This window comes from Labrus bergylta, chromosome 10 (assembly GCF_963930695.1).
Source record: "Labrus bergylta chromosome 10, fLabBer1.1, whole genome shotgun sequence".
NCBI classification, from domain to species: Eukaryota; Metazoa; Chordata; class Actinopteri; order Labriformes; family Labridae; genus Labrus; species Labrus bergylta.
The window spans coordinates 5421896-5434157 of record NC_089204.1 but is presented as its reverse complement, the minus strand read 5'-3'; the positions used below and the strand labels follow the sequence as shown (position 1 = coordinate 5434157).

Here is a 12262-nt window from a genome sequence, read left to right as displayed (position 1 = left end):
GCTGTTGGATTTGGGCTGTTGGTAGGGGTGCCAGTGTTGCACCAGATGGCGCCCGTGGGATGGGGTTTGATTGGAAAAGAGGTTTTGGGCCAGATGCTGAGAGGAGCCGGGCTGCAGCCAGATGCTGAGGTCAGGAGATGTAGCAGAGGGAGGCAGAAACACAGCTGGTTACTGTGGACCTGGGGTTACCCCCGCTCTCTCCAAATCAGGTCAAAGCTGGTGAGGCTGCTAGGAGGAACGCTCAGGCCTGATATGCATGAGGAAAAAGGTATATGTTCACTCTTCTTTTTGTTCTCTTGTTTCCTTTACATGTCCTCCATCTTCTCTGTTATCCATCTTGGGCTAAAGGAGCATAGCAAAGGTTGTGAGTCAGGTCCATGCCTTCCAGGAGGGTGTGTGCCCCTACAACCCGGACCGGGAACTGCAGGTTTACCTCCGCAGCCGCATCACCCGGCTCGCCACCTCCAACATCCACCTTTTGGCCGCAGACAACGATGCCAACTTCCAGCAGAGCAGTGAGCGACAAACACGGAGGATCCAGGACACACTGAGGAGGGTTAAGGCCACTTTCCAATGACCTGGTCAAACCTCGCAGCCCAGTGCCAGACACCAACACCGGGTCAACGCCCCCATGACCAAGCCCAGACTGATATTACTCAGACGCTTCTGTTGCCTGGCAACCAACTTTTTCAGCTGTCAAAGATTCTCTTTTTGCCAAAGACCCCTTCATACATCATTTCATTATAAGTTCAGACCCCCCCCCCCCCCCCCCCCCCGGCAAACTTTCTTCACAACTCCCACTCTGTAAGATTACACCAACAGGTTCCCCAACAGATCTGTTGGCTTTTGATAACAGTTTTCTTCCACAATCACAGGAAATAACGATGTTTCATGCACTGACTTTTTTTTTATCAGTATTTGTGAGTGATTTGAAATGTAGCTGTTTAAGCCTTTAGTAAGAAACACAATGCACGTCCAACATCAAGGCTGGATTACCAACACGGATACCCAGCGGTGGACGAACCCCGCTGAGTCACTGTGGAGCGGTGTGAGAATGTAATCAGTTGTGATTGGGTATTTCAACCACTAAAGCACAAAACAAGATGGCCACCCTCCTGTAGAGCTCTGCTTTCTAATGCCAGACTGTGGGTCCTTGAATTTGATCCTGGCTGAATTATCTCAACAATGATCACATTTATTGATTAAAAAAAGTTGTTTACGGTCCCTGCAGTATGAATTCTTAGAACGTTGATGCTCGGCTTTTCCTCCTGCTTTACTCTACTCATTTTAAAACTCCTCACATTCATTTTGCTGCTTTTATTAGCTCCAAATTTGAACTTTTCTAAAACATTTAATTATGACACAATGTGCGAGAAACTGATGACATTCCCATCAGCCTCAGCTTTGCTATGTGATTAGTGCTGAATAGCAAATGTTAGCATGCTTAGATGATAAACTGAGATTGTGAGTGAACATGGAAAGATTGTCTAAAACGTCTTTAACTAACTGGACACACATGAAGCATGTTAAATGATGCAACACATCCTCACAGCATAGGTTCATTTGCAGAAGGCCTTCTTTGAATACATGACACTCAGAAAGCAGCCCAGAGGTCAAGAAGGAAGTACAGGTGGAAATAAAAACACCAAAAGATTCATGATGTACAGAGTACTTGAGGGGACATAGGCAGAAATGTTTTTAAATAATCAGTTTCCCGTGCTCCTGAGAAGTCAAGTCAAGTTTATTTATAGAGCACATTTCATACGACAGACGTTGACTCAATGTGTAGCAGCACAGCCACAAAGAGCCCAGCAAATGAGCGAACCAACAGGATTGATTGTTAGAGTTAAATCTGAATGTTTTCTGTAGTTTCATAAGCAAAGATAAATCAGTATTTTGCACATTTTTTACTTTTTCATCAATATTAATTCAATTACCGGTAAACTTTTTCATCCTCTTGCTCTCTGGAGTCTCTGGAGCTCATGAGAAAGTGTTGCATGTGCACATAAAACTTTCTCTTGCACACAAGAAACTTTTCTCAAGCTCACACAGGATTGCTTGTGGTGCACTCCTTCATTTTCTTTTTCTTCTTTTTTTCTGCCCATGTCCCCTTAGGAGCTCCGTAATGACTCCACAAGTAAGCCCGTTTCAAACTGTTTTAAGTTTGAGTTCAAAAGGATCTCTGTAAGGATCCAGTGTTATGTTCCACAGGTTATATTCCAGGCTTTTTTAAAATGATGATAAATTTAAGTGCACCTTAGAGTTCCCATGAGATGCTCCAAGAGTTTAGAGCTCTGCATCTGGAGATCAGTTGAGACCAGTTTGAGATTCAGTGAAACTTTAAATACTAAACACACTGTACTGAACCTCAGCATGTCTGCATCATTATTGAGTGCATGCTACAGAGCATGCTGATTTGAACCTCTACCTGAACAGACATCAGTATACAGCCTCATAAAATACCACTGTGGCTGCAGCAGAATGATGTTTGCATAATTAGCATCTGATTTTTTAATTTCTGTATCCCACCCCATCATGCTCAGTAACTATGATCTGGCTAACAGGTAAGATAGGAATAACACTCTCTGAGATATTTCATGTGTAATTGACTTCCATCTTTAAGATCACATAAGACCTTCAATGTCATGTTACTAAATGGGATTATATTTAGTTTTACACTCAAACAGTCAATCTGGTGTAATATCGACTAATCAACAGTGTTCACTTCTTAAAGAAAGACAGAATGGAGGCTAATGCAGCAACAGGTTCATCTAACCAAACATATAGATATATTTTAAGACAGAGAAAAACACAAAGTGTATTAAATTCACAGAACCTTTGTTTATGTTGTACTTTTATTAACCTACAATAAAACACATTTTTGGTATTTAAAGGGGACATATTATGAAAAATCCACTTTGACAGTGTTGTTGAACATATATTTGGGTAACCTGAGTGTCTTCTGACCCACAAAATGTGAAATAAACCCATCCAGTCCTTTCTTTGTGGTCAGCATAAGTCTTACAACACATAGACAAATGTTCTGTTTCATATTTGCTCTCATTGTGATGTCACAGTGGGATTCTGGTAAAATAATCCCCTCCCCTCCCCTGATATCTCCAACCATGGACTCCACCCCCAGCCTAGAACAAAACTTTTACGCAGGTCCGCCATTTTTATTCTCGCTAGCGAAGTAGTGATATCTACGGGGAGAACTCGGGGGGGGGGGGGGGGGGGGGTCATTGTATTTAAAGAGACACACACACCAAAACGGAGCGTTCTGAGAGAGCTGGTTTATACAGGGTCACAAACCTCCTCTGGTGCTTGATTCATGTTATATGTTTCATTTAGACCACAGGGGACTGTTTGAAAAGGATAATATGTCCTCTTTAAATGAGCTTGATACGATCGGATAGATAAACTCATTTAAATGTTCCCTACATTACACAGTGAAATAACTAAACTTGCTATCACAAGCGTGCCATGTAATCTTCATGTGATGACAATAGATGACAGGAACAGAGAAGCCGATGGAGCATACTGAGAGGTCAGAGTGAAAAATATTTTGTGAGGAATGATCAGTGTCTGTGTTCCCGCCCGCGATGCTCTGTCTTTCATGCTCTCATTGAAACACAGTGTGGATTTTGAATGTGAAATGTTAGAAGATTTGCTTAATTTAGACAAATAAAAGAGGTTTTATAGAAGCCCTGCCTCGCCCGATTGTATTCTTGTCAGAACATATCTGTGATGGAGGGGCTGTATGACAGCTCAAGAGTCTGTTGGGTGATGTGCAATGCTGTGTGGACGGAGGAGCTGAAACTCCCCCTTTCCTCCATGACTGCAAAATGACTTTAAATGCAGCTTTCTGGCATTTTGATAATTATCGCTGGAGGATTGACTTTGATGTAACAACTATATCATATTTTGAAGACAGCAAAAAAGAGACATTTCATCAATTTAAGATGTTTGCATCATCTCTGTGTTACGTTGACATCATCTTTGACTCCGGATACTGTCACAAAGCACATCAGTGGTGTGTGATTGTGGAGTTTGTGAATCAGCCGCTCAGCTTTGTTTTGTGATACATTTGGATTTTAGTTGTGAAATCTGACGATTTAACTCATGTTCTACTTTAGTACAAATATGAACTAATTGAAGTGTATGTCTCAGTATTTCTGTCACTCAGCTTTTAAGATTGATAAAATCCAGTGTTACAAACTTCCACATCCAGCTGTACAAAAGTGACTGAACCTGTAACCTAATGTAACATCAACATGCTGCACATTCATACATCGGTAATTATGATCCCATACTTCGTTCTTTCTTCTTTCCTTCTTATTACACATTAACAAACCTTTCTGTAAATACCACTCTAGCCACCTTCGGCCTATATTACACTGCAGAGTGCTGACATAGACTTACTGTGGTGTTATTTTGCAAACTATAGGTACAATATGCTGATAAATGGATGCAGGACTTAAACTTATATCTACCAAAGAAATTGTAATGAAGGTTGAATCTTTACTCTTATGACTGTCTTTTCTTCAAGACTGACTTTGCTCCACTAACGGCCCTGGGGGTAGCCTTTAAAAGAGGTAGGTGTAAGTATGTTTTATGACTTACCTAAGACATAAAGGAAGACCATCCACACTTAAAAATTCTTGATTTTATTTGCTTTGTTGTTTATAAAAGTAACAACAGGATTACTAAACAAATTCTAAACAGTATTTTAAAAAAGGAAGTCTTATATTTCCAAGCCACCATGTTTCACTACAAATTATAATACAGTCACTTCTCACGGTTCTTCCTGCGAGGCTGACAGACAAACACACACACACACACACACACACACACACACACACACACACACACACACACACACACACACACACACACACACACACACACACACACAGACAGAGCCCATACATTCAGGCTGAGGTGAGGTGAGGAAATCGGCGCAGTGTGACGTCGACGTCCCGCGCGCTCTTCATTGTTTTCTAACGGGATCAGGGAGCATCTTCAAAGGTGCTCAGATAAAGAGCCCCAGCAGACTGAAGGGACTCCAGCCTCCACAGATCACCGATAAACGAGACAAGCAGGCTCAGTCTCTTATCTGCTCTGTCATATAACTAAACGATCAGTTTAGCGCCTTTTGTCCCTGAGCTGCTGCACGCGGAGATCCCACGGCTCGCGAGGAGAAAGGTCTCAGTTTGTGTGGCCGAAATGACCTGATGTGACGCTGTCAGTCGGCTTGTTCCAGAAGAAAAGGGTCTCATTAAATCCCAAACCTTGTAAATAGTTGTTATAATATTGCTCAGTGCGGTTGCAGTGATTTGACCAGTAATTGATCCTGACCTAATTGGAGATGTATGGGCTGATATTGGAGCCTTTGGTATGTGAAGAGGCCCATTGAAGGATTAGCTTATGTTTCTATGGGCGGCCTGTTTGGCTTCCTCACAGCTTGTTTTAACATATTAACATGTGAACGCGCAACAATCAGCCCAAATTGTGTTGCTACTGTAAAACCTTTGATCTGGGATGTTTGAAGCGCCTGCGCCAAACGCTGGCGCCAGCGCCCACCAGGGGGTCAAACACGTTTCAACACCAAGCCATCCAGGTCTGATCACATTCTACGTTTCACTCAAAAAGTGAAGGGGTTCGTGGGTTTGAGGACACAAGTCTGCAGAGGGGTAGATGGGATTGAATTCAGCTATTGAACTCGTTGTTACACAGATGAAATACGTCATCAGAGTATAAAGTCATAAAGCTTAAAGTTTTCCCCTGGGGGGGACCTGAGATTAAAAAAAAAAAAGATTAAGGTCAGAGATTTTCTCATTTTCTTAGCTGAAAGTTCAAGTTTTAAGGAGGGAAATCTTAACTTTTAATTCATTAACAGCTACAAAACTACAAGCTAATTAAATATAATAAGAAAAAAAGATTCTTACAAGTCTGAGAATAAAGTCTGCATTTACAGAATGGGAAGAAAAGTTGTACAAGTTATATCAAGGTTTTTTTTTATGAAAACATTGGATTTAATTAAAAAATATTTTTATGTTAAAAATCAAAAGTTACAACATCTAAGGGAAAATAAATACATTTCAAATCTATTTTTAAAACAAAGTCATCATTTAATGATGATAAAAACGACATGTAATTTAGAACAACCAGTATTCCTGCGGTGCTGCAAACAGGGACATCTAGGCTTCATAAATAGATTTAAAGTCCAGTTTCTTAAGCTTACAGTCATTTCTTTCACTTTTTCTACGTGGTCACCTTCAATAGAGAACTACTGTTTCTTTCAATTTTGACTGACAGAAAGTCTAGTCCAGCCTTTAATTAGGATCTAACTGAATCAGAAGCCAATCGACTCATTTGTGATTGGAAACTATAAAGCGTGTGAATATATAAATAAATACTTCCAGAAATATTTAAACAACTTTCGCATTTCCTTGGCTTGTTATTGATGAGTCAGCACTGAACTAGAAAATATCCACTATTCTACAGGAATAGGTCATAGGTACTAAAGTGTACTTCAGTGTAGCTCACAGACATCATGTTTGAAAGTAGGTGATGAAAAGATTATAAGGGTTTCTCCAGTGGAGGAAGAGGAATTCACATCAGTGGGATTTGCAGCTGCAACTGTAAAAGTGCAATAAAGTCCTTGCAGCATGTTTTTTATTTGTTATCTAATAGATTCTGTAAAAGATACCCCTCTGTAGTGAAGTATAACTTGGAATAAATACACAATACAATTACATTGTAGTCTACTTTGACTCTAAAGCTAGAAGATTGTATTTTTACTTGAACTGCTGCTGAAAACCTGCTGTTTTGGAATATATCATTGTGTCCTGAAGTAGAATTAAATTTTGCAGGGGAAAGTAAGTTAAATAAAAAAAAAAAAAGTTTGAGTTTCCCCACCTCGTCTTTATTTTGTGCCTGTTCTCTCCACCTAATGAAATATTTGACAATAAATTCCCTATGTGGTCCCCAGATGAGTTTGTTCCCAGCCAGACTAACTTGGAGACATAAATGCATCAGGTCAGACATGACCAAATTAAGATGCATTGTTTAAAATAGAAAACCTGAGACAGGACTAATAAGATCTGTTATCGCCTTTCCTCTGAGCTACTGTATGCAGCAGCAGTGACATGAAAGTCTGCAGGAGCTGCAGCTGTGTCTGCTGGCCCACAGTTTCTGTCGGGGCGGACAAATGTATGAGCTCAGGAGGTTTCTCACAGACTCGGCGGCGCCAGGTTTTCACACACTCACAGGATATGTAAAGACTTCAATAACGAGCCATTAAGCCCTAATCATCGGGATCGATGAGGCGTTAACAAGAACCTCTACATATGCAAAACACCTCCAGGGACGGGGCCTTATAAGCCCCGACCCTGCAGCAAGGAGGACACACATTCTCCCTCTAACACCTCGTGGATTTACAGTTCACTGAGCAGCACTGCCAACATGGTCATGTACTTTTCTGTGGACTGGCTGGCCCAGAGCCATCACAACACCGCGCCGAGCGAGGAGCACGGAGCTGGCACGGAACCTTCGCCGACCTGCAGACCTCACATCCCCTGCATGGTGCAGCCACGACCGCCGACCCTTGGCAAGAGTCACCTGCAGCCCAAACCTAAAGCCTTAAAGCCTGTTGTCATGCAGAGCAGCAGACAGCAGGATTCTAGCCTGATGAGCTCACCTCTACATCCACGAAACTGCTCCTCACCGAGTAAGTCGACAATCAGTTCTAATAAATTCAATTCAAAGTCTGTTAAATAACAAATCTGTGTTTTTGTACAAACAGTATTCGTAACCAAAGCTCTCTTTCTCTTCCTCCAGTTTCAGAAACGAGCGGGTATTCCTCCGGGTACGAGAGCGAGGCCGCCTCCTCTGAGTATCTCTCCGTTGATGAGGGGTGCGAGGCGGACAGAGACGGACCCCAGCGCCGAGTGCGCACAAAGTTCACCAACGAGCAGATCGGTAAACTGGAGAAGATCTTCAACAAGCACAAATACCTTGACGCAGGAGAGAGAGTGAAGATAGCGCTGAAACTGAACCTCACAGAGACACAGGTAAGAAAAGATTTCAGCTGCCATAAAAAACCCCACACACTTTAAATGACCTAGAATCCTGCAGTGAATCCTTCATTGCGCATGTACTTACTTCTATATCTCTGTTTTCTCTCTCAGGTGAGGACTTGGTTCCAGAACAGAAGGATGAAGCTGAAACGTGAGGTTCAGGACTACCTAGCCCCCCAAGTCCCCCCAGTTATGTTCCGGCCTCTGGCCCCGGGTCAGTACCACAACATAGCCGCTCAGCGACCCCACTACCACGCGACCGGCCCGGCCTTCTACCCTCTCCCCGTCCCGCAGCTGGTCCTCCAGCCTCAGATGTCCCCTCACCATTTTCCTCATGGCGTCATCCACAGCCAACATTTCTACTGAAAGACTTGAAAAAACTAGAGACTTCTTTCTACTTGAAACACTTAGAATCCAAAAAGTGCAATCCAGAGTTTATTTGATGTGTAATATTTTAATTGTATTTGATATAAAAGTTGTAAATACTTTACATAAAAATCTATTTATCTTTGAATAAAGTTTATGGTCTATACTGAAGCTCCTGACTGTGCGTGCGTTTTATTTCCTCTTGCATAACTGACACTTTTAGATAACTTTAGATAACTGGCCTTTAGATGCAGACTGGTCTCTGTGTGTAAACAGTGAACAACTCAAGAGATAAAGGTGATGATATTATCTTTATTGCAGGATTAGTTCAACATGAATACATCATCCTGGCTTTCATCTTAAGGCGGAGGAGGTTGAAAGAAGGAGTGATAAAGATAGGAGTTTTCCATTAAGGGTAAAGGATCATATCTCAGCTCATTGTGTGGATCTCCTGCTTTGATCCTCTTAATATATCAAACTGAGATCAGGCCGAAGGCTGATCAAACCTTTCCATCCAAGCAAATAACACTAAATGTAATCAGGGAGGGTTGTGCTTTCGTTCTGAAAACCCTAAAGAACCCAGAAGAGCTTAAAAGTCCTGATACAGACGTTGTGGTTTGTCCCTCACCTGTCAGCAGCCCAGACTGTACTCACCCAATTCTCTGCTTTCATATGCTGATTCATTTCCACTTCAAACGTCAGCTAACGGGCACATCACGGTCAACAATTAGTCCTCATTAATCCGCCCATTGATGAGTTTACACTTCCAGCAGGAGCCCTCCGGCGCGGCTCCAGAGAGTCTGGAGCTTTGTGTGGGGAACCAAACGTGAGCTCTGAGACCTGCTGCAGAAAACCTGTTTCATGTGATGAGATTAGGAAGATTGTAGACCTGACTCTTATCCACTGTAAAGGTAATTTAAGGGCATAATGTCCTGATTTTGTACTTTATTTTCCGACAATGTCAAAATGCATCAAAGTCAAAAGCTTTGACATATTTTATTTTTTATTTTCGCTTTAGGTTGTGCCTGTTTTATTTGTTGTTTACCCTTCAACAAATGTCTCATTCAAATCGGTCAACACAGATCAAACGAAACTTTCTCAACTTTCTGGATGGGGTCACACCCACCTGAATCCCCCCACCATAACAAAGGCCTCATCAACGCGCAGCCTGATGCTCAGACAGATGGGCGCGTCTGTCTGCAGCTGCAAAACCCAATCAGGGATCTGACAGTCTGCATGGAGACATTTTAATGACTGGGCAATTTTTGAATAAAGCAGTTTTTGGCTTCCTAGAAAATCAAGTTGTGGATATGTCACACCTTGGGTCATTTATTTGGCCAAAGGCCCTGCATAGCTACAGTAAATAGTTCTATAATTGGCCACCATTTCATGCATTCAGCAGCGGATATCACTCTGAATCACTTTATGCAGAGCTCATTTAGCCCGACCTGTCAGGTAACTGATACTCAGACTTACTGGCGCCGGAGCATCTCAGCCATGGACGTGAGAAAACGCACAGCCCAGCCTCTATTAACCCCAATTACAACCGCCATCAAGTTTCTATCGTTCCGCTGACATCTCTTTGCATATGCAAATAAAGAAGTGTGTCCCTCCTATATATCCACCAAGAGTCACCCAGCACAAACCTCGGAGACCTCTGTTTGGAGACAACATGGCAAACTTCTCTGTAGAATGGCTCTCAAGAAGCTTCCACGAAGAGGGGGCCCAGGATGCTTTGCCTCATTCAAAAGTCCGGAGAGATATTGAGGAATTTAAGAAGGAATCGTCTCCAACCTCGCTAAACAGTAAGTTCACGAATCAGCTGTTTATTTCAAATACATGAGGTGGACATGTTATTGGTTGAGACTAAATTCATTAAATGCTCTGTTTTGTTTTTTTCTCAGATAGCTGCGGTTACACTTCAGGCTCTGAGAGCGAGGTGGGAGAGGACAGCGAAGGGGAGGCCGCCGCGCAGAGAAGGATGCGGACTAAGTTCTCCTCCCAGCAGATCGGCAAGTTGGAGAAAAGCTTCAGCAAGAACAAATACCTGGGAGCTGTACAGAGGAGGACTATAGCAGAGAGGCTGAACCTGTCAGAAACACAGGTGAGTTTTACTTAATATCCGCGGATAGTTTTCTATAAGTAATACATATACCCTAACTGAGTATTAAGGGCCCTAGTTAATGACTGTGTTGTTTCCCCTCAGGTGAAAACATGGTTCCAAAACCGGAGGATGAAGCTAAAACGGGAGGTCCAAGATCTGCGCTCAGAGTTCCTCCCGGTCCCGGCGGCTCTGCTGCCTCCTCTGCTGTTTCAGCACCCCGCGCTCCGTGGACAGCTCCCCGCCGGCAGCGGCCTCTACGCGCAGCTCCGGCCGCTCCACAGGGCGATACTGCCGGCTGCGCTGCACCAGCACCGCTCCCCCCATCTCATCATCCCCCCACTCTACTACTAAACTGTCACCATCCAAAAAAAATAAATATATATACATATTGTCTAGAATCTAGATATACATTGTTCTCTCTAAAAGAGGGGATTAAAAGTTCTTTATGTTTATTGTATTTGGGAAGCACTACAGTGTAAGGTATTATATGTAGCCTATGTATATGATTGTAATTTGCTGTTTTAAGTAAAAAATAAAAATAAAACTGAATAACAGACTACTTCTGTCATCTCTATGTCTTTATCTGTCAATCAAACACCCTTTGATTATGTCCCGCCCTTTTACTTTGAGTAATATTTGCAGCAAACTTTATATTTTAAGATTTTCAGACATTATTTATAAAGTATACATGTTTCCTAAAAGGCATTTCATAGTTCTGATGATGACATAATAACTTGCAGAATTAGAAAATACCAAGATTGGATCTCAAACATCATTAAAAGTGTCTCTATTGACTCTTAACACACCATCTCTGGGACATCCAGGTTGTTGCCATATGTTGCTGCACTGACGTTAACTGTAACTGTAACAAAAGGAACAAATGTTGCATTCTATTGTTCCTGTTTCATCATAACGTGAGCATGTTTTATGTTATACTCTCTCTATCTGGCTCTTTTCCCATATTTTCCTCTGATGAGACTCATCGGTGGCCACAGAATACCAGACACAAATCCGTTTTTACGCCCAAAAAACAGCGCATGATCAGTCCGGGGTACGGCAGGCCCTGCATGCCCGGGCCGCCAGAGGCTGGAAGGGTGCTTCTGGTCTCTGTCTGCTGCGGGCAAATATTTTCATTTGGCGTCCGGTGGCAGCGCCCCCAGCTGTGCTCGCTCTCTTCTCTGTTGTAGATTTGCATCTTCAAAAGGAACATCAAAGCGGAGCTAACTGCTGGATCATTGAGATCCATTGAGCTCTATTGTCTCCAGATTGAACTCTTCACACCTACCTGAGAGACGCTGAGGGACGGCGCCCTGAAGTCTGCCTGAGGTGTATATTCCCTCACGTTAGACTCATTTAGTGGCTCCGGCTAAGTGGCTAACTGATTGAGTCACTCTGTCATAAATGCTCCTTGTTCTCTCATGATTTGCAAGTCAGAATCAGAGAGGAAGTCCCCGCTGGCGGAGTGAATGAATAGAATTTCTGCAGGTTATCAGACAGGCAGATACTGTGACAGTCAGACCTGACTTTGTGTTCAGATACCACAGACCTGATTCAAAAGATGTATATATATATATCTTTTAAGAGAAAAGGTAGATTTTTAACTTGAGTTTTTAACACACACAGTTTTTAAGTTTAGACACATTCCTAAACGTATTGTAAACCGATGTTTCCCATGCTAATAAAGCCCCTTTTATTATTTATTTTACAATAT

General features: G+C 42.4%; 2 protein-coding genes across 3 annotated transcripts in view; both read left to right on the top strand.

The window, feature by feature from the left end:
• LOC109997487 (kinase non-catalytic C-lobe domain-containing protein 1) overlaps nucleotides 1-1224 on the top strand; it is a 49448-nt gene extending 48224 nt beyond the window's left edge. For both annotated transcript variants that reach the window (XM_020651983.3, XM_020651982.3), the window contains exon 31: nucleotides 349-1224. In XM_020651983.3, the coding sequence (XP_020507639.2) occupies nucleotides 349-577 (229 nt within the window). In that variant the 3' untranslated portion in view covers nucleotides 578-1224. The remainder of the gene's footprint in view (nucleotides 1-348) is intronic.
• Nucleotides 1225-4455: 3231 nt separating this feature from the next.
• On the top strand, nucleotides 4456-8594 carry LOC109997488 (homeobox protein pv.1-like). The gene is made up of 3 exons (XM_029280790.2): nucleotides 4456-7732; nucleotides 7843-8075; nucleotides 8193-8594. Exons 1-3 carry the CDS (start codon nucleotides 7468-7470, stop codon nucleotides 8445-8447), a joined length of 753 nt encoding a protein of 250 aa, XP_029136623.1. The 5' UTR covers nucleotides 4456-7467; the 3' UTR covers nucleotides 8448-8594.
• Nucleotides 8595-12262: the final 3668 nt, after the last annotated feature.